Here is a 23,212-nt window from a genome sequence, read left to right as displayed (position 1 = left end):
AGGAGAAGAGAGGGGGCATCCATCTAGCTGGACTATAGCTCCATAACAAAACAGTCCATTTCCATTAAAGGAAAAATGAGAGCCACTGGAGAAGTGTTAGCGTTGCCCTCACTGTGCTAGCAGAACATGGTCAAAGGTCACCAGCACTTGGCTAGGCAAACAAGAGATCCTAAACATCAAAGGAGCTTTACATAGCAGGGTAGATGCCTCGGTAAAGATAGGGAGCCTACTGGTGACTCAGTGGAATCTAATGGGACATGCACCAGCAACCCCAATGTTTTCCACAAAGACATGAAATCCCAAAGGAAGGGAAGCTGCAGGGCATCAAGCAGAGCTGTGCTGCAGCACAGCCAAAGGCTCTCTGAAGGCAGAAGGCGCCACTTCCCAGGAGCTGAAAGAAAACAGAGGCCCAGAATACCCCCTTCTCCTCTGCAGACTGACCCTCGTTGAGGTGGCAGCTAATCTCCATGGCCGGCTTCCACTCGCCATTCTTACACGTCAGGTATTTGTAGTCACCCTTCAACATGTAGCCTTCTGCACAGAGGTACTCGATGACACTGCCTGCTGTCAAGGGGTCTCTGCAGGGCCGGGGGTGGCATATGTAGCCACCATTCTCTGGCTCCGGGGGCAGGGGACACACTGCAAAGACAGAGAGAGCAGTGAAGCTTTCAGTGGGTGTCTCCACTTGATGACACAGCTCTGAGGGCCTCAACAGGAACCCTGGAATTTAGGTCGCCACTGACAGGGAAGTCTGTCTGTTCGCAACATTTCCCTCTCCCTTCCCACTGTCTTCAGGGAACTGTATCCATAACTCCACAGGAGATACTGCCTTTTTTTTTTTTTTTTTGGTACTAGGTATTGAACCCAGATGGTGCTTTACCACTGAGTTACATCCCCAGTCCTTGTAATTCTTTATTCTGAGACAAGGTCTCAGAAAGTTTCTGTGGCTGACTTCAAATTTACCAGCCTCTTTGGTGGCTGGGATTACAGGTGTGAACCACCTTGTCTGGCTCCAATCCTTTTTATTTTTTGTCTCACTATATTGCCCAGGCTAGCCTCAAAACTGAGGCCCTCCTGCCTCATTCTCCCAAGATGCTGGGATTACAGGCACGTGCCACCACTCTCAGTTTGAAACATGGTTCTGACTCAGAGTGAGAGGAGATTCAATACTGTTAGCCCACGGGGGCAACGTTAGCCTTGTTTCTGACATCAATGTCAGAAAGAACTTGGAGGAATAAGAAGAATGCTCTGGCTTCTGAGGGAATTTCTGGTGAATTTCTTGGGAGGCTTCCCAAGCCCTGTGTATCTTCCATGCTCTGGTATCGCTTGTCTCTATCCCACAGTTATGTCCCATATTTTTCTGTCCACACAACAACCTAGTTTTAAAAGCACCTTCACCTCCTGTCTTATTTGTTTAGCCTCACAACTGTAGTAGATATCATTTCTCTGCTTTGAAGATAAGAACAACAAGGCCCACAAAAATGAAGCGACTTTTAGCCAAACTCAAGGCAGGGTGAAGGCAGACTTGGGAGCAGAGTCAGGTCCTCTGATTCTGAACCTGAGTTCTTTCCACCAGCAGATCCTAGTCTTGACCCAGGAGCAGAGTAGCTTGTAAGGGGTGTATGTGTCAAGGTCACCTCCCTTTCATCCCTTCAAACTTGTCAGTTAAGGAGATGGCAAGTGGAGCCTACCTGTGGTGGTTGGTACCCTGGCCTAGATAAGCTGTAGAAATAATTTAAGAGGACCTAGAAGGTCTGAGTAGCCTACAGGAAGAAGAGGGTGACCTCTCATTCTCCTGGGGACAGACTGCAAAACTGAAGCTCCACACAGTACATTGGACGCTAGGGCCAACAAAATGAGAGGGGCCCAATGAGGACACTAAGAGATCAATGTTTGGAAGGGTGGGCTGTGTGAAGGCAGGATGGCCAGGCACCCATGAACTTCAACTTTCCAAACATCTTAAAATGCAAGATTGACTGAGCTTCTTCCAAAGGAAATTCAATTTTACTGACCATAACCCACCCCAATCCTGAATATCATAGACATCTATCTGTATGAGAACTGTAATGGTCATTCTCTTTTTTTTTTTTTTACTTCCTCTAACAGGCCCAGAGTGTCTGGGAGTCACCTGGCAGTGTCTGACTATCCAAGACAAGGTGCAGGCTTGCTCCCATCCCCAAACTCCTTATAGCCTCTCCCAGTACCACCATTCTCTAGTCCAGAATGTTATTAGCAGGCTGACTGCCAAATGGGTTGGAGGTAGATTCCAGGTACAAAGAGAGGTGACAGTTTTCTGCTTCAAGCTTCAAATCATTGGTCTGTATTGCTTTTGTTTTTTGGTACTAGGGATTGAACCCAAGGGCGCTTAAACACATCCCCAGCCCTTTTTTATATTTTATTTACAGACAGGGTCTCCCTAAATTTTTGAGACTGGCTTTGAACCTGCAATCTTCCTGCCTCAGCCTCTCAAGCCACTGGACAGGTGTGTGCCACTGCAACTGGCTAAAACTACATATAATTGAAGATGAGGAGCGAAGGCCATTTTTTCTTTTCTTTCACTTACTCATTCTTGGTAGTGCAGGGGAATTGAACCCAGGACCTTGTACATGATATTCTGCATAAACTCTACTACTAAGTTGTCCACCCAGACCTACTATTTTCAAAAAGCTGTTAACAAACAGAGCTAGCACAGATGCCAAAGGATCCAGAAGTCTGGCAGTTTCTCTGAAATTAAGAGATGAGCCCAAATAAGCTACTCAGCTCCCTTAAAAAACACACTTCTGATCTCCCCATGGTACACCTGGCCCAGAGTCCTGACAGGAGAGCCAAGTTGTTCAGAGAGCTAGTAGTATGAACTGCTTTACCCCTTCACTTTCCCTCTTTTGATCAGGGCAGCAAGGCTGTCACAGACCTCCCAGACTTACTCCCTGGCTCTCCTCAGATTGTGTCTAATTAGCTCATTTCCTGAGAGCAGCAAAGACTCAAAGACAGGGCCAGTATGCTGGGAAAGCGGTTCTCACCAGAAAGGGCCGCTTCTGTTCTGCTATGTGTTTCTGTCTATAAAACCCACAGAATCTTTTTTTTTTTTAAAGAGAGAGAGAGAGAGGAGAGAGGAGAGAGGAGAGAGGAGAGAGAGAGAGAGAGAGAGAGAGAGAGAGAGAGAGAGAGAGAATTTTTTTTTAATATTTATTTTTTAGTTCTCGGCGGACACAACATCTTTGTTGGTATGTGGTGCTGAGGATCAAACCCGGGCCGCACGCATGCCAGACAAGCGCGCTACCACTTGAGCCACATCCCCAGCCCCAAAAACCCACAGAATCTTGAGTAGGACCCTGGAGGTCATCTAGCACTCATTTTAATAAGTGAAAAAAAGTGAGGTCTACAATGAAGCAACTTGCAATTCAATTTAGTTTTAATTCAGCTAATATTTATTGATTATTATATAGGGATCAGTATGCTGTAGTTCTGAATAAGGATAAAAAGCACTTCTGGCACTAGTAGCCAAATAGGGATATAACAGATATGCACACACATACATTTAAAAAATCATTTTCTTCATGGTTTCCGGGTTTCTCTTTGGTTTAGGGACACTTTCCCTATTCAGAGGTTATAAAAACATACCCTCCAATGTTTTCTCGTAATGTTTTATAGATTGAGTTTTTGTTATTTAAATAATACTTTTACCAAAAACAATTCCTGGGGAAAATCCATACAGATATGTAAATATATACTATATTAATATAAGATATTTAATATATCTAAATATATATTTATATATTTCATGGGAAGTATGTATAATATATATGTGTGTGTATATACATACATAGTATAAAATTCAAAAGAAAGGCTATATAGCCTAAAGCAAGCCCCTCATCTGTGCCCTAGCTGTTCAGCTCTTCTCCCTAAAAGGCATCACACTGACTTTACTGCATCCTTCCAAAGATATTCTGCATACAGATTTATTCTGACACAAGTCAAAGAATGTGATTCATGTGCCAGAGAGGAAAAGCTGAGAGCAGGAGAGATTGCATCCCATGTGGGGAAACTCACAGTGGCTCTGGGAGGAAGTGGCACCTCAGACAGGCTTTCATTTCATCATGAAGAGAGGTGGCAGTTTGAAGTGGGAAAATGTGTGTTAAACCCTACATGAGGTGGACCAGAGGCAGCAGTCTCTCTTTACAGTATAGCAACCTTATATACTAAATAAATTCAGTACGCAAACTTTTTATGTTTACCCATGAAGGTCACACAAAGAAAATATGCATGTCAGGGGCTGGGGATGTGGCTCAAGCGGTGGTGCGCTTGTCTGGCATGCGTGCGGCCTGGGTTCGATCCTCAGCACCACATACAAACAACGATGTTGTGTCTGCCGATAACTAAAAAAAAAAAAAATATTAAAAAATTCTCTCTCTCTCTCTCCCTCTATCACTCTCTCTTTAAAAAAAAATATTAAAAAAAAAGAAAATATGCATGTCAGGGCCAGTGTCATAAGATGTTTGTTATCCCAGGTTCAAGGAAGAAGAGAAAAATTAGAAGGGTCAGAAATAAACAAGGACAAAGGCATTTTAAGACACCACAAGCACACATGGCTCTTTTGCCCAAAGAGCAGAGTGGGAGAATCTAGCTGGAGTGGACCCCTTCAGTGATACCTGGGATTAACAGAAAAGGGAAAAACATCAAGGAAGAGCAAAACCCACACAGCAAATAAATCAGCGGCTTCAAGAAGCCACCACTATCCTGAGTCGGAGGCTAACACTCTGTATACTGGGTTCTCTCTGATGCTCGACTCCACAGAAGGAATTCAAGTTCCTTGACCCCAACAGGACAATGAACTCATCTGATATGGCAATGCCCATAATTTTTAAAAGAGAGGGAGAAAGCCAGGTATTAGAGAAGAGAAAAGGGAAAAGAAAAACAACAACAAAAACTTCTCCTCCTAGCTTCCTCTTTGCATTTATTGTTCCCACAGGCACTTGGGCCCCCTGGGTGTACAGGGAGAGGGGAGACAATCCCTCAGGGTGCCTGGCGCACAACAGACATTCAGGGAGAGTCCATCCAGTCAACTGTGAAGATGCAGATGGGAGAGAAGCAAGATAACCTGGCCAGACTTCCACCTTAGAATCACCTCAGCCTAACACCTTTCTCACAGGCCTCATTTGCCCTTCTGTGTTGTGCTTTTGTTGTTTCAGGGCCCAGTCTTCCAGGAGGCAGAGGCAAAACAAAACAAACTTTTATAACATTCCATAACAAGCACAGTAAAACAAGCTCCAGGAAAGGCCCTGGGGTCAAAGTGTTAAGTTTAACAAAGGAACAAATACTCAGGTCCCTTCAAAACAAGGTGTGGGGAGTATGCACTCCCAGAGCCTCTGAAAAATCTGATGTCTAGTGCACTTTCATAAGACTCAACAAAAGAGGTTTCTAGACATCATCAAGAAAACACTAGAGTCCTAAACAGGAACTGAGGACTTCAGAAAATGTGTTGGGTCAAGTGTTCACTCACAAGTCTGAGATGCGTAGTTTTAGACAAAAGCATGGGTATATTAGCATTTAGGACACAGGGGAGCACAGAGAAATAGGTGTTTAATGAAGATACTGAAAGAAAGGAGGGCCAGAGAAAAGCTTTCCTAAGAATTCATGGGAGGAGTTCCTCCAAACCCTAACTCCCCAAACTGCAGATTTGTAAATGTCCCTGCTGGGTTTTAAATCCAGCAAACAAGAAAGAGTGGGTCTTGGGCTGGGGCTCAGGGGTAGGGCGTCCACCGTGCATGTGAGGCCCCTGGGTTCAATCCTCAGCACCATATAAAAATAAATAAAGATATCGTGTCCATCTACAACTAAAAAAAAAAAAAGAAAGAAAGAAGAGTAAAGAAAGATGGGTCTTCTCCACCCAAACCCTAGGAAGGCTGTACAGGTTAAGTGTAGCAGAAACACATACCCACCAAGAGCTTAAGATCTAAAGAGGACACACACACACACACACACCACTGCCAACTCTAAGGTAAATCAATGATTTGACATAAGTGCTTGAGTGTGAGCTTCTCTATTAGCCCAGGGTGTCCTTCCAGGCAGACAATCTTACTATCTGGCAACTGGGAGGGATGACAGCCCAGGGGATGTGGCTCAAGCGGTAGCGCGCTCGCCTGGCATGCGTGCGGCCCGGGTTAGATCCTCAGCATACAAAGATGTTGTGTCCGCTGATAACTAAAAAATAAATATTAAAAAAAAGAAAAAAAAGAAAGACAGACAGGAGCACAAACTAAGGTGGGTGGGGGAGAAAGGAACGGAGGGAAATCACATCCTAGCACAGCACAGTCCATAGAAATATAACATGGGTCACAGAGGTTGTTTTAAATTTCCCAGTAGACATATTAAAAAGGTGAAAGGAAATAAGTAAAATCTATTTTAATAATATATTCTCTTTAAACTAATATAGGGTCATGTTCTGATAAACCCACTGTAAATTGAAAACATCACTCAAAAAAATAGAACTACCATATGATCCAGCAATCCCCCAATTATGTCCAAATGAAATTAAACCAGTATGTTGAGGAGACATTTCCACTCCCATGTTTGCTATAGCACTATTTACAACTGCCAAGAAAAGGAAACAACCCAAGAGTCCATCAGCTAGTCAATGAATACAAAAAATGTGGAACATATATACAACCAAATACTATTTAGCCATAAAAATGATGAAATCCTGCCATTTGGAACAACATGGATGGAACTGGAAGCATTATATTAAATGAAATAAGCCAGGCACAGAAAAAAAAATACCATATGAGCTCACTCATATGTGCAATCTTGAAGAGCTGATCTCATAGAAATTGAAAGCAGGGCAGAACAGTGGCTACCAGGGGCTGGTAAGAGAGGGGGAAAAAGAGGAAAGGCTGGTTATAGCTAATCCTTCGCAAGCTATCCTTTTATAAAAATTACTTGCCCTTCGCCCTCTGCTGTTATTTTAGAGAAGCTTCACTTAAATGATTAAGATGTTAACTGCTAAATAACCTTTCTTGAGATTTCTATAAAATAGAACATCTGGTGACCTTCAGATTACATCAAAATAGTATGTAAGTCCCTCCTTACTCTTTAGTTCTATACATCAGCTAACATAGATAATGCAAATTGCTGTGAAGTTTAACTTGCAGAAAAGTAATGTTTCCCTAAGGAACTACAGGGACTAGACTAGGCTCAGGAGGTCAAGATCCACTGCAATGTTCACAACAGAGAAAGTGGTGGGGAGATAGTGCCTGCCCAGTATCCATCCTTCATGCTCAGCGGCACCTGAACCTCCTCTTTTCCTCTCTATAATACCTTTTTCATATACCTGAGGTCCCCAAGGTTTTGTTTTTTGCCTGGGGTCTGGGATAAAGGGAGGTGATCGCTTCTCCCCATCTTCTAGGGTGCTAGTCTTTAAATAAACTTGATTTTTCTTCCCACCAACTCTTGTCTGAGTATTAGATTTCCAAAGGTGAGCCAGACCAGGGTCCAGTAATAAATGAGTACTAACTTACAGTCAGATAGTATAAATAAGTTCTGATATTCTTTCCTTTAAAGGGATATTTAGGTCCTGGTGCATGCTTGCGTGTGCTTGTGTGCGCGCGCTCTCTCTCTCTGTCTGTCTCTCTTTCCATTCCAACCACCATAAGGTAAACAGCTATGCTCACCACATGCCATGAAGTTCTTGCAAAGGCCCAAAGCAATAGGGCCAAGTGACCATGGACTGAGTGAGACCTGAGACCTCTAAAATCATGGGTCAGAGTAAATCTTCTCCTTTTAAGTTGAATTTCTCAGGTATTTTGTCACAGTGACAGAAAGTTGCCTAATACAGGGCTAGTAAGGCTAGTGTAGTGGTCAGCAGAGTTTTAATGAAGGAGTTCCTGGCTAGAACTCAGCAAATGGGTCTGGGGATCTTTAAACAGCAGAAAGAATCTAGAACTACAATATGAGGCATAAAATGTGCAGTTAAAAAGCAGATGTGGAACTACAGTGCATCCATAAAAAAGGGGAAGTGGGGGAAGGCAGATATGGAAAGATGACAGTATCTGGCGCTGAGGGCCCCAAGCTTAGGGTCGTTTAGAAAAGCCCTATTTATGTGTTTGCTCTCAGATCCTTTCTTGGTATATTAAGCTCCAATTTCTGTTTCACTCTCAATGGGTTATTAAGAGCAGAGAGCCAAAGAAAAGGCAAGGAGATTACAGAGAACAAAGGCGCTCAAATGTGCAATTTATGAGACAAGGAAAATGGTGGTTACTGTAAACAGAATGTACCATCCAGGCCAAGCACTCTTAAAAAATTTTCCCATCATGAAGCAGGCACTCCAGTCTCTCCATTCTACAGCTGAGGACATGGAGGCCTGGCTGAGTTGAGATAACATGTAAAAGGTAGTGGTGGATGCAGCAGCCACAATGGCTCTGAGACTGCAATCTTGGCCATGAAGTTAGGCGCCTGCTGAGGAGGGCAGGACACCAGGAAAACCTCCTGGGGTTATTTGGCTGGCCCTCCACCCCTGCCCCCATGCACTCAGCCTGTGCTTTAGCAACACTTAGCTACTTTGCAAGTGAGCTGAAAGTTACACTCCTGCTGGAGCTGCCTTGTTCAAATGGGAGGTGATTCTGCTCCTCCATGTGGGGTGGGAGGGAGGGTGGCGTCTCCCAGGCAAGTCAGAATTAGAACATTCCAGACAAATACAAAGGGGGAGAAAGAGAGACCATCTGATTTAGTCAAAAGGTTTCTTCTGAGGCCTCCTTTAGAAAGGTCAGTAGTCAGGCTGGGGATGTGGCTCAAGCGGTAGCGCGCTCGCCTGGCATGCGTGCGGCCGGGGTTTGATCCTCAGCACCACATACAAAGATGTTGTGTCCGCCGAAAACTAAAAAATAAATATTGAAAAAAAAAATTCTGTCTCTCTCTGTCTTAAAAAAAAAAAAAAAAAAGAAAAAAAAAGAAAGAAAGAAAAAAAAAGAACCCAAGGACTATTTGTCAAAAAAAAAAAAAAAAAAAAAAAAAGGAAAGAAAGAAAGGTCAGTAGTCTCTCCTTATTGACCTGACATGTGCAACTCCTTAAAGCTTTATAAAAGCCCTGTAAGAAACCTGCTCTTATATTATTATATAGATGAGCAAATGAAGTGAGAGAGGTTAAGATACTTGCTCATGGTTACGCAACAAATAAGTGACACAGAAAGGATTTGAACCTAAGAAGGCTGGCTTCCCGCTCCATGGCACTGGACACATCAGAGGGTCTTGGAATCTGGCTTTTCCTCAAACATCCAAAACCTGCCAAGGGAAGCTTAGCATGGAGATTTCAGGGACAAGGACAATCTGGGTAATGGCTATGGTCACTTGTCTCCTTGGGCTTCAGTCTCAATATATGAAGTCAATGAACCAGACCACATCTGAGGTCTCTTCTGACGTTTGCATTTCTGTCTGAAGTTGTCTGGGTGGCTGGCCTCACCATCTCTCTGAGGCTTATCTGTAAATGCATTGTAGTCATGTGGTTTCAAACTGACACAGGACATGAGGGGCCAGAGACACCTCTCTTCATGCAGATTCTTGCCAAAGGCTTGCAGTGGGAGCAGGAAAGCAGGCAGGAGTCCAGTTACTCAAAGTCAGGGCTGCTTCTGTCCACAGCTTTCCCAGCCTTCTGCCTTCCTACAGTCCAACAGTCTAAAGTCTAAAACAGGCTGCAGTGAAAAGGAAGTGAGATGACTTCTTATGCCATTTGCAACCTGCCCCTTGTATGAGACAAACCTTCATAGCAGTCAGACAGGAAGCCCATTATCCAGCCAGGATCCCATTTTTCAGAACTTCTCACACACCCCAGGGCGGAGGCAGGAAGTAGGGAAGCATAGCCTATGTATCTCAAAACTTTCTGGGTGTCAATGTTTATAGTAGCACAATTCACAATAGTCAAACTGTGGAACCAACCTAGATGGCCTTCAATAGGTGAATGGATAAAGAAACTGTGATATATATACATAATGGAATATTGCTCAGCAATAAGAGAATAAAATTATAGCTTTTGCAGGTAAATGGATGAAGTTAGAAAATATCATACTAAGTGAAGTTAGCCAATCCCCCAAAACCAAAGGCCAAATGTTTTCTCTGATAAGTGAATGCTAATCCATAATGGGGGGACATGGGATGAGTGGAGGAACTTTGGATTGGGCAAGAGGTGGGAGGGGAGGGGAGGGGAGGGGAGGGGAGGGGAGGGGAGGGGGCATGGGGATGGGAAAGATGGTGGAATGAGACGGACTTCATTATCCTAGGTATGATTGCACGAATGGTGTGACCCTACTTTGTGTACAGAGAAGTGAAAAATCGTGCTCCACTAGTGTAGAATAAATTGAAGAGCATTCTACTGCCATGTATAACTGATTATCTAAACAAACAAACTCTATGCATTTATGCATCTCTGCATCATTATTTGCCCCAAATGCCTAATTTTTCCTAAATGTTCTAAATACAGGAAGGTAAGGCATTTAACATCTGGCCACTATGAAATTTGTCAGTTGCCACATGAATTAGATACTGCAAACACTACATGTTTGATGGGTTCATTTTTTTCTATAATTGGGAGGCAGCATTCAAGGATGCTCAAGACCTTGGACCCTGGATTCATTTTCTCATCCTTTGAATCTCAGATGCACTCTTTTCTGGCTGTGTAAGTCTAAGGCAATTTAGTGGCTTTATGCCTCAGTTTCTTCATTCACAAAATGGAGTTAAAAATCATTGAACTTTGGCAAATAAAATGAGATAATATATGCAAAACAATTAAAGCAGTACCTAGCGTATAGTTAGGATTATATTGGTGACTGCAGTTAATATCTTTTCATTGTCTGTTTCAGAAAAAAAATGTCATTTTACCAATTTGAAATTTAAAAAACTACAAAAAATTAAAATAAGTGGCAGAAATTTAATAAAATAAACAAAAAATGCTGTGTGGGGGGGTGACTTTCTGGGTGTAGCATTGGTGCTGGGGTGGAGAACACAGGGAGAAACCACCAAGGCTTAGGCTATCTAAGTACTTAGCCCTGTATCTCCTCTCAGTCCCCACTGTCATTTTCCTAAGAGAGGCCCAACCTAGACCCTGCTCTAGGACATCAGCAACTGACAGGTAGGTCTGGCCCAAAGCCCAACCATCTTATTTTAGGAGTGGGTTCCCTACTCCCTCTACCTCATGGAGGAGGAACCATTTTCTTTATTGCCCCTAACATGGAAACTCTTGTCACCTGGAGAGAGCCACAAAAATCCTTGGTCATTCAGAGAAAAGTGCTTTTCCTTTTGACTCCAATGTTCCAAGTAGTAGATGCTTAATAGGCCACCTGCTCCAGGATACCTCCCAGAGGCATTACCAGAGAGGATTAATGAGCAGCACAGGGTAGAGCCTTCCAGCATGGCCCAAGTATTGGGGTGCCAGGCTGTGTGCTGCTTTCATGGTTACCCACTGTGCAGTCTCAGGATGTCTTCTATTCCTCAGTTTCCTCATTTGTATGTAAAACGAGGACACAAAAGGTATCTACCTTGTGAGGTTGCTATGCAAATTAACCATAATTGTACAGGTCAAGTACCTAGAAATGGTCTGTCACACACTAAGTGTTCAATAAACAGTAGCTTTATTATTCTTCCTCTGTGTTTCCATAACATCTTCATTCCTCTCTATAAACTACCACCATATTAATGTCTCTGCAATTTCTCACGGGTTGCCCTTCTGCCATCTTCCCACTCCCCTACCACCCGCCTACCACCCCATCCAAGCTGTATTAGGGGGGCAGGACCTTGTTCTGCTCATTTTTGTATCTCCAGTGCTTGGTACAGAATGTGGAAGGTAGTAGATGCTTAATAGAAAAGTGCTGTGACTTGCAAAAATTTGCCTACTTGAAAATTCTATCTTGTTTTTAACTACAACAGGACACAATAGTTTCTGATTTGAGATGAGTCAATAACAGCCCGTAGCAAAGAGAATCCCTCTCCAGGGTTTTTATCTTGTTTTCTCTAAATTGGTATTTAACCATGAAATTATACTTCCTGTAGTCAGATGCACAGATGCAAGTCTGCAATTTCAGTCACTTGGGAGGCCGAGGCAGGAGGATCCTAAGGTTAAGACTAGCTTCAGCAATTTAGTGAAATCCTGTCTCAAAATGAAAAATAAAAAGGGTTGGGAATGTAGCTCAGTGGTAAAATGCCCCTGGGTTCAATCCAAGAAAGAAAGAAAGAAAACAAGAAGAAAGCAAGCAGGGAGGGAAGAGGGGAGGGGAAAAAAATACACTCCCTAACAGGATCAGGTTGCACAGGGTCAGACAGATGAATCTTGGTTGGCCCCAGGAGCCAGCTCTTCAGCCTATCAACCATCCTGTCTTCTCTGAGCCTTACTCTTTTTTTTTTTTTTTTTTTTTTTTTTTTAGCTATCAGTAATAAATTTTAATGTAAATGAAGTAAGTTCTCCAACTCAGACAGACTGGATGGTGGCAGGAAATAAACAATTATACACTGCTTACAATAAACTCACTTCATCCATGAGGACAATGTGTCAATCATCTTTATATCACTGTGACCAAAATACCAACAGGATCAAGTTATAGGAGGGCTCCAAGTTTTATTTTTTTTAATTTTTTTTTCTACCTTTCCTATCCCCTACTATCCCCCGTCCCCTCCCCTCCCATCTTCTCTCTCTACCCCATCTACTGTAATTCATTTCTCTCCTTGTTTATTTTCCCATTCCCCTCACAACCTCTTATATGTAATTTTGTATAGCAATGAGGGTCTCCCTTCATTTCCATGCAATTTCCCTTTTCTCTCCCTTTCCCTCCCATCTCATGTCTCTGTTTAATGTTAATCTTTTCTTCCTGCTCTTCCTCCCTGCTCTGTTCATAGTTTGAGCCTTACTCTTCAACAGCAATACCCAGATCCATGGGTACTGCTCTCTAGCATGGAGTTAGAAATTAAAAATAATAAAACTACATCATTGTATCATGCCTAGCATGTACAGGTACTGAGTTTTTTGAGGGGGGAGAGAGAGAGAGAGAGAGAGAGAGAGAGAGAGAGAGAAGAGAGAATTTTTAAAAAATTTTTATTTATATTTTTAGTCATACATGACAGTAGAATGCATTTTGATATATAATACATACATGGAATGTACACACATCAATCATATTGTCTGTTCTATTCTGCTGCCCTTCCTATCCTCCCTACTCCTCCCCCATCCTTTCTCTCTATCCAATCCAATGTGACACACTTTTTTCTCATTACATATTTTTAATATTTATTTTTCAGTTTTTGGTGGACACAACGTCTTTATTTTATGTGGTGCTGAGGATTGAACCCAGCGCCCCGTGCATGCCAGGCGAGCGCGTTACCGCTTGAGCCACATCCCCAGCCCGCAACTGATGAGTTTTTACATTTATTTTCACATAGCAAACTATACTCTTATCTCTTATTTTTGGAATGGTGTAGGGAAAAGCTTTTGGCAAAACAAAGGAAAAGGACTGTTTCAGAAATAACTGGGTATTTGGAAAGGAAGTAGGCAGAATGCAGAGCAAGATGAGCACTTAGGAAGATCTTTATTTCCTCTCCCCTTACTCAAGCTCATCAGTAAGCAGCCCCTTCCCGTTTCCCTTCTTGGCTGTACAGTCCAGGCTGCTCTTGGCTGACAAATGGCCTCCATATGGCATGTCACCCTTTCACCTCTCCTTGTTTTTGCAGCTCAGGGACCCCAGGGGAACAGGCTGCCAGCTGTGACTGATTCCCCACTCCCCTTCCACTATCATGATTGGCTAAAAGAAGGGGCAGGCAAGAAGATGCCCTCCTTTATCCTGCTGCTCCAGGTCCAGGCCTGGGCCACTCAGTGTTAAAGTCCCAGTATTGTGACCTAAAAAACAGAGCCTACAGCTGTCCCCTACCTCTACCCACCAGGAAGGTGGGGTGACCACAGAACTAGGGAGCTAGGCTATTCCATGTGTGTTAACAAATATTATATGCTTCTCTTTTTTTAAAAATATTTATTGAGTTTTTAAGAGAGAATTTCAATATTTATTTTTTACTTCTTAGTGGACACAACATCTTTGTTTGTATGTGGTGCTGAGGATTGAACCCAGGCCGCACTCATGCCAGGCAAGCACGCTACCGCTTGAGCCACATCCCTAGCCCTATATGCTTCTCTTAAGGGTATAAGAAGGGTGAGGAGAAGGCAGAGGAAGTTCATTTTTTTCTCATCAGAAATGGCTACCTGGTTTCCTCTCCTTCACCCTATCATCTACACCAAGTGCTCGGCTGTGTGCTCTGTTCTTTCTGAATGCCCCACCTGAAGGAAGACCCCAGTCATCTGTTTAGGCACCGACCAACCTCAGAGGGTAACTACAAACTGATGACAATTAACTGAAGGTTTAGAGTTTAAACGAGAATTAGGTTTCTAGGTACAAAGGTCAAAGTTGTGGTTTAATTTCCAATTCTACCATCTAATAGTAATTCCTCGTGCCAAGCATACACAGCAGGTCTTTAAGAAGGAACCTTTAAATTTTCAAATGGGTGGAAGTGAGGAAGAGAATTAATATTTATCATCAGGTACTATACTGACACCTCAAAATCATCACTCATGAGTTCTCCCACACTACAAAGAAAGTGGTATAAGACTCAATTTGTTCAGATGAAAAAACTAAACTAAGGTTCTGAAAACTTTAGTGATGGTCTAAGGTTTCATGGCTACTGAGTAACAGAGTCTGGATTTGAATTTGGGCTTACCTTTCTCCCTGCCACAGGGGAGCTCCTTGATTAAAGAAGCTACTAGGGCATTTATCCCAAGACCTGCAAATTACGTGGCAGGATACACTGACAAAAGCTCCCCCTGTCTGGAGAAGAATATGGACTAAGGAGTTTACCTGTGCACACACGCCTTGGTTCATGTCTAAGTGAACTACATTTTCCCAGAGAAGTGGAGGGAAAAGGCCCATTTCTTTTACTAATCTCTGCTCACTATAAAAAAAAAAAAATGGGGATATTTAAAGATCACAGATACCAAGGATACAATTAGAAGACATAGAATAATTTTCAGCTGAGAACATAATTTTTTTAAGATGAATATGTGAAAAGAAGGCTGACAATACAGAACTGGGATGTGACTTAGAATCAGAGGTCAGCCATCCAGCCAGACACAGGATCACTGAAACCTTTCTGCCAAAGACCCAAATAAACAGCCCATGCCAGGTATCATCAGTGAGCCAGGCACTGTTTGCTTCACTCAGGTGCTCAAGAGGCCACTGATATTCAGAGACCTGGACAGCTGCAAAGAATGAAACATTAGCTAGTTATGGCTAGATCACAGATCTGCTGGGGCAGTGACCTAAACCCTGCGAAACACCATGTTTTTGAAAAGCACTCACCAGTAGTTGAGGCATAGAGGTCCAACTGGTCTTTTTTGAAGAAAGAGATGAGACTGGGTTTAGGGCAGAGCATGCAGTGAGCTTTGTACATTCTATGGGGTGTATGTTGGGCCTGGCCGTACCATAAGACAGAGACAATGACTAAAAGGGACAATAAAAGGTTGTGGGTACTTTGGTGGTTTGGAGATGGTGGTTGAAGCTGCCAGGGCTACGTGCCTTGTCTTTTTCACTGGGATTACAAGGTGTGCACCACTACATCTGGCACTGTTTAATTTCTTGTCCTCCAAAAACTGGATATAACTTTTACCCAGAAGATAGTAAAGCAAATTATACAGAGTCTATCCTTGTGGTGACTTCAGTGTCTCTGAGGGTACAGTTAAGGAGCCCCAACCAAGTTACAATGATCTAACTACATAATTACATAACATCTGCTCTGTTAATCTTCTAGATTTCATGTAAGGAGTACATTTATTCATCTATTCTTTTGACAAGATTTTACTAAATACCAAAGCACTGTGGCAGACAATAGAAGGAGGCAGGTGGAATGATGAAAAACGTCCCTGGTTCTATTCTCTAAGAGCCTCCTGTCTAGTAAGGGACCATAACAGGAATCAATATGGGCCACTAGAGGTTCTTGAAGGAAGATTAATATAATGGGGAAGAGACCAGAGAAGAGGGAAGATACGGTATCAGAACTCCAACTTAGGGGAAGTAGGACTATAACCACAGAATGAAGGAGTACGGGAAGAACCAACTAGCAAGAGATAAAGGCAAAAAGAAAGCAGAGAAGCAAGAAGAGATGGTTTGTGGTGGGAAGTAGCACATGTTTCCAGGGTTAGCAGGAAATAGATGGCGATTTAGAAAATCAAGCTGGTGCCAAGAAAGGCCCTGGGCACAAGGCTAAAGAATGTGAAATCTTGGGTTTCTTCTCCATGTGATGGGACTTTTTTAAAAAAAATCTTCATTTTACTTATTTATTTATTTATTCTTTTTAAAGAGAGAGTGAGAGAGGAGAGAGGGGGGAGAGAGAGAGAGAGAGAGAGAATTTTTTAATATGTATTTATTTATTTTTAGTTCTCCACGCACACAACATCTTTGTTGGTATGTGGTGCTGAGGATCGAACCCGGGCCGCACGCATGCCAGGCGAGCGCGCTACCGCTTGAGCCACATCCCCAGCCCTTACTTATTTATTTTTATGTGGTGCTGAGGATTGAACACAGGGCCTTGCACGCACTCTACCATTGAGCCACAATCCCAGCCCCAATGTGTTGGGATTTTTAAGGACCTTTCTGGTCCTAAAATCCAAAGCCATGTTATTCACAATAAAATGAATTCTGCTCTATAGCACTAATTTACTGAAGAATCCAGCCATAGAAGTCTGCCTGCCTACCTTGGAAACTAGTATTTTTCAATGGAGCCGGATGTGCTGGTGGGGTGGAGTGGGGAAAGGGAAACAGGGAAATCATGTGAGTCTTCAGTACTGATTCATCTTGCTTCTCACGTTCTACTAGGTGAGAGAAGAAGAAGAAAACAGGAGGAGCTGGTGCAAAGTAAAGGAACACAAAGAGGTCTTGTGATCTTTTCTTTCCCAGGATTCTCTCACATGGCAGCAGATGGTCTATCCCTGGAGAACTGGATCCCAGAAACCAGCTGCTCCAAGGTCCTGGTTCTAACAGCTGGGGTCACAGGTCCTCTATGCACAAGTTGAATGCCAGAAATCAATGGGTTGCATTGTGCCTGCATGCAGAGCTCACATCCAGGCTCATGCTCTATGCCTGCCTGAAACAGAGGACTGGGAAAAATAATACCGTACACTTTGAAAGACTACATTTGCAAATTAGTGGAAAGAGTATTATAAAATCCAATCGTTTATAAATTACCTTGACTTTGCTAAGAAAGTACTGAGATGCTAATTATTCAGGAGATAAAGGAGACGCCCATTAGGAGGAGAGCTGGAGACAAGAAGGGCAGGACATAATCAGAGAGAAAGTCACTAACTACCTCTGTAATGCACAGAGGAATCTGGCTCCAACCAAAAAGTAGGCTAAATGTTTCATGTATTAGAAGAGGGATAAGAATCCATAAAATGACGTGTATATACACAGAGGAGTATAACTGTATGATTACATAATTAGGCACATTAAAGTATTTATACTGCTGAGACTAAAAGCCCCTACTCAAAGGCATTCCACCAAAGTTGAAAGGGGAAAAAGAAAATAGAAAATAAAGCATCTAATTGCAATCTTCCACAAAGCCAGACATCCCCAGCTGGTGCCACAGCTGAATTCTCTTAATTAACATGTTGTAACAGCAATATGAAAGATTCTGTATGCTTATCAACTCCATGCAGTGGCCAGCCAGGCATGGAAGAGGCCTTCTATAATTACAGATTTTTTTCTTTTCTATTATAACGGTACCCCAGTGTGGGATGTCAGTTCGTTTTTCCTAAAATCTGTGTTGTTTAAAGCACATACATAATAATTCTGTACCCAAAAGTAAGGGACTAAGACTAGAGAATATGAAAAAGTTCATAGTCTTAACAGCTGGTTTACTTTTTGGTGGTGATTTTCTTTTAACTCCCCAAACTTGAGGCTTTACCAGTTAGAGAAGGCTTGCGATGTTTGAGCAGGCTGGCTTTTTATTTCGGGGGTTGGGTATTAGGAATTGAACCCAGGAGCACTTTAACACTGAGCTAGATTGCCAGTCCTTTTTATTTTTTATTTTGAGACAGGGTCTCAATTAAGCTACAGAGCTGGCCCTGAACATCTGATCTTCTTGCCTCAGCCTGGGATTATAGGCATGTGCCACTGCGCCCATCTCAGGCCAGCCTTTTAAATAAAGTTCATCTCACAGCTTAAAACCACTTAGACATATAAAGGTATCTAGGTGGAATAAAGATAACAGAAGCGGGGCTGGGGATGTGGCTCAAGTGGTAGCGTGCTCGCCTGGCATGCCTGAGGCCTGGAGTTCGATCCTCAGCACCACATACAAACAAAGATGTTGTGTCCACTGAAAACTAAAATAAAAATAACTCTCTCTCTCTCTCTAAAAAAAAAAAATAGATAACAGAAGCAATGGAGGGGGACATCAATACATGGAGATCCTAGGTCAACATGTAATGTATTCCAGAGAACAGACTCAGAGTTATGGAATAGTCTTTTGAATTTATAAAGAGGGTTTATTTTTATACACCTTTTAGCCACAACAGAACATGTTCCAGGAAGACTCTTCACTACCCTGAAAAGATCCCTCAAAGTCAAACAATAGATTTACACACTATACGAAGCTTGTATACTAAGAAAAAAAAACCAAAAACACAAAATATCTAAAATATCCTGCCCCCCCCCACCTGTGTGTGTGTGTGTGTGTGTGTGTGTGTGTGTGTTTACTGGGGACTGAAACCAGGGGTACTTTACCACTTAGCCACACCTCCATCCCTTTAAAAATTTTATTTTGAAACAGGGTCTTGCTAAGTTGCTGAGGCTGGCCTTGAACTTTCGACCTTCCTGCTTCGGCCTCCTTAAATCACTGAGATTACAGGTATGCGTCACTAGGCCCAGCTTACATCCTGTCACTTAAAACACTGTAATCTAAGCATGTCTGACATTTTTCTTTTTTTAAATATTTATTTTTTAGTTGTAGTTGGGCACAATATCCTTTATTTATCTATTTATTTATTTATTTTTATGTGGTGCTGAGGATCGAACCCAGAGCCTCACCCGTGCTAGGTGGGCGCTCTATGGCTGAGTCACAACCCCAGTCCCTGTCTGACATTTTTCTTTCATTGTGTTTTTCTTCTTCATAGCTGAGTAGGGCTAGTAACCTGGTCAATGAGTATCCTATACACATCCCCATGCTTGACAAATTCCAAAATCTCTCAATTATGTCATCTTTAAAAGACCTACCCTTCTTATAACTACTATCAGAAATTTGATTTTTCTGTTTCAACTCAGCCTTTCAAAATAAAGGTCCCATGATTCAAGTCCCTGATGTGACACAAATGGAGCAGATAGCATTGCTCAGAGTGTACCACTGGCTGGCTGGCAGCCACACCTCACAACCACTGAAGAGTTTTTTTTCCTCAGCTGCCACACCAAAGTCCAAATTCGTTATACAAAGTTGACTGGGTGTCAATTTACAATGCACCACAGTACAGGTTGTTCCTAAGACAAATGTTTAGAAGTAGACTGTTCCATGTTGCCTTAGAACTCCCTCAAGGTTACTAAATTTAGGGTCCTTGGCCCCTCACTTCCCTATACCCAAAGGCCCAGAATCATTTTGGTGACCCTACAGGAAATATATTCTTACAGAGGCCCATATGCAAATGAGGAACATGTCCAAGACCAATTATCTGTGGCACTCATACACACACCCATGTTTCACAGAAGCCAGGCCTCTATCCAAAGCCCAGAAGTTTTCAGCACTGCACTGAGGGAAGTCAAGCTAGTTGGCACCTGCATGAGCCTCTTACTAAGGGTGACAGTTCATCCCTATTTCCTTAGCCCCTATACCCTGTTGATGGAAATGATCTATCAATCCTGCAATCAGGGCCCTAAAAACTCTTTGCAGATGCCTCCAGCCAGATCATGCAGTGGAATAACATCAGTAGCAGAACAGTTCCTTCAGAACCAGAATCAACTTGGCCTATAGTAAACAGAATCAAGGTGCCTTCCATACTACTCTAGGGCCAATCCATTTGTACTTGCAGTCAATCCCCTGCAAAGCCAAAGGAAGCCATCCACCAAAGGCACGGATGCTACAGAGCAATGGATTCTGAACTCTGGACCAGAGGCTTTCTCTCTCAACACTTCCCAAGAATCTTCAATCTTCCTGGCTCAGAAAGAAAAAACTAAAAAGTTCCACTGGGAATTCTGCACAATGCAGACAAAGCCACTAAAAGTCAAGCATGTTTTAGGGGGACACCCTTTTACTAGATGGTAACAAATACCTTGGAATGGTCTACCAGCAATCTAAACAGCAACTTTTAAGACAAGGGGAAGAAAGCCCTGGTCTTCATTAAAGGCAGTAATAAGGTGAATGTTAACGCTATTCCTTAGCACCTATCTCTTCTACTATGAGAGCCCCAAACTCCTTAGCAAAGAATATAACAGCTAGCAGCAGAGCCTTGGCCTGTTCTGCACCTAAGCCTGGCAACAAGCTGGGCTGATCCCCAAAGAGGAACCACTCACTTCCCAGGGCTACAGGCCACGCATGGGTCTGTGCCAGGCACCTGGGGTGGGTCTGTTGGGAGTGGCAGCCCTGCCCAGGCATGAGAGCCAGAACTGAAACTGTCATTTACTTTCTGTGGGCAGTGCCTCCGGCTGGCATCATTTACTTTCACCACTTCTATGGGAAATTAATAGATCTTGGGATAAGAATAATATGTTTATACTTATTTGTTTCCACTGATAAACTCTCTCAATAAAAGTTCATTTTCCCAATATCCATTTTTTACCAAGAGCAACTGTGAGATACTCTGTTAAAGAAGGATACTTTTGACTGATTCTCTTTTATTTTACTCACAATGCAAAATTACCCAAATTTCTTATTTAAAATTTCAAGGAGGTACATGGCACAAGGGGAAAGTAATGCCCCTGAACACTGGCAAGGATTTGAGGAAACGGCACTCTTACTGCTCACTAGATTGGAGGTGACTGATATCACTAGCACGAATGTAGGCAGCAATCCCTGGCAAATCTCATTCTACGATGACATAATTATGCTGGACCCCACTGGACCCACCAGGAGATATCACTTCCACTTGGAACCAGACCTGGTCACAGCTTTTGGGAGGGTGGTGCCCAACAGCTTATCCTACTCAGCCAGCACAACCTCTGGCCTCAGAGGAAGCTAGGTCCCTGCCAGAGAAGTTGACACAGCCACTGTGAGACCATGCTCACCCAAAACAAAAGACAAAAGCAGCAGCCTTCCACAAGGCCACACCTTTCCAGTGCCTAACTGCATGCCTTCCTTCCAAGTTATGGACAGAGCTGGGGCTCCCTCATGCTGCCCACCCGGAGGCATATTCCAATTTACCTTCCTAGTCTCAACTTCCCTGAGAATACATCTTCCTCAAGATGCTTTCTTTTCACAGTCTTGTAAAGGCTGTCAGTTTCCTTATTGATCTCAGTGTTTCTGCTGGATATTTCTCTCTGCACTTTGGCTTTTTCCATTTCTTCAACATCCAGTTCCACAAAGCTACCACCACTGGCCTTGGTTCAGTCTTCCGGCTCTTCTCAGCTCTTCTTTTCCTCCTCTCCCTCAATATCCTCCCCTTCTTCCACCAAGTCAAATACAACCCAAATACAAGGATGGACACAGTGCCTTCTTTGATAGGAATTTTCTTTCTTGCAGAACTAAAGCAATCTAGTGCAACACTACACTCACTGTTTCTAAATGTGAGTGGGTCTTACCTCTCCAGAGTGCCACCACAAATTCCTCAAAAAGGCAAAGCACCCACTTTCACCATTCTGGGCACATTTAAGACGATGGACAAATACCTGATGCAGACTGTATCCAAAGGGGCTAAATTTTTCATAACATGGAGAATCCAAATACTTAAAAAGACCTTAGCTCTTGTTTCTCAGGAGTCCTTTCTCCCTGCTCTCCACTCATGATACAGTTCTGGCAAACTCTGAGACTTCTGCCTACAGAGCCCACATTCCAGCTTGAATCAAAGCACTGAACAAAGGATTTCACAACACCCACCCCTGCTGCAGGCTCTAGAGCTCTTGAAGGACACCCTGTTTAAACAAGAGGTACAGTATATTTTTGGGAAATGATGAAGCAACTTCCCATAAGAGGAAAGAAAAAAATCCCCCAAGTACAAAAAAGTCTTCTTGGAAAACAAACAGAACAGCTTCCCTGCCAGGGTACAGAGGAAAGGAATTCCTATCCAGGCCCTTCATCCCTGGCAAAGATTGTTGTGTAGGAACAGGAGAGATGAGGCTGCAGGGGAATGGAGGCCGGCTCCATAGGACAGATGTGGAACTCTAGATTACAGAGTTCCAGCTCCATCAAATGCTGCATTTGATACTGTCCAAGGTGCCCCCGGGAGTTGAGTTCCCTACTTCATTTTTCATGACAGATGTGATCTAAAAAGTTGGGTGCAAATGCAATCATATTTTAGATACACCAGAGCACTTGTTATTTAAAAACAACTGCATAGGGCTGGGGATGTAGCTCAGTGGTAGACTGCTTACCTAGCATGCATGAGGCCCCAGACTCAACCCCTAGCACCACAAAATAAGTAAGTTGATAAATAAATAAATACAATTGTAGTGACTCCATTGGAAAATGGTAAAATTCTTTTGCAATAACCACTCTCATTAAAAAAGGGGGGGAGGGATAATTGTATTTCATATATTGGGTTTGATTATAAGGTTTGTTTTCTCACATGTATCTTCCCTGCATGCCCTCCCTGCAGGCAAGATACACTGAGGCAGTTTATTAGGATGTTTACATCCACACACACACACCAAAAAAAAAAAAAAAAAAATTCCCTTTTCTTGCAACTACTAAAGAAATAGGTTGCAAAATGACAGGGGTCAATCCTTTAAATAGAATTTATGGGGAAATAACTTGTATGAGAAGGAGTGGAAATGTACCAGCTTTCTGAGTTTCAGAACAGGAAACAAATGCTAACTAGGGCAGAAGGAGAAAATTCATATCATTCCACTCAAAATGCAAGGCATATCTATTCCTCAATATTTCACTTTTAAAACCACTACTAACTGAATATTATAGCAACACTGGCAGTACTCTTCAAGCAGAAAGCAAGAAAAACACCACCCATAAAGGAGATTTTTTTCCTCAGGTCCATGTCCACAGGAAGATCTAT

The 23,212-nt window shown here is 42.8% G+C and overlaps 1 protein-coding gene across 2 annotated transcripts in view; it reads right to left on the bottom strand.

The window, feature by feature from the left end:
- SUSD6 (sushi domain containing 6) overlaps window positions 1-23,212 on the bottom strand; it is a 97,397-nt gene that overhangs the window by 10,503 nt on the left and 63,682 nt on the right. For both annotated transcript variants that reach the window (XM_081292815.1, XM_081292814.1), the window contains one exon: window positions 442-639. In XM_081292815.1, coding sequence (XP_081148941.1) covers window positions 442-639 — 198 coding nt within the window. The remainder of the gene's footprint in view (window positions 1-441; window positions 640-23,212) is intronic.

This window comes from Spermophilus citellus (genome assembly GCF_964194105.1).
Source record: "Spermophilus citellus genome assembly, chromosome: 4".
Taxonomy (NCBI): domain Eukaryota; kingdom Metazoa; phylum Chordata; class Mammalia; order Rodentia; family Sciuridae; genus Spermophilus; species Spermophilus citellus.
The sequence above is the reverse complement of the archived record's forward strand: the minus strand, read 5'-3'. Positions and strand labels throughout refer to the sequence as shown.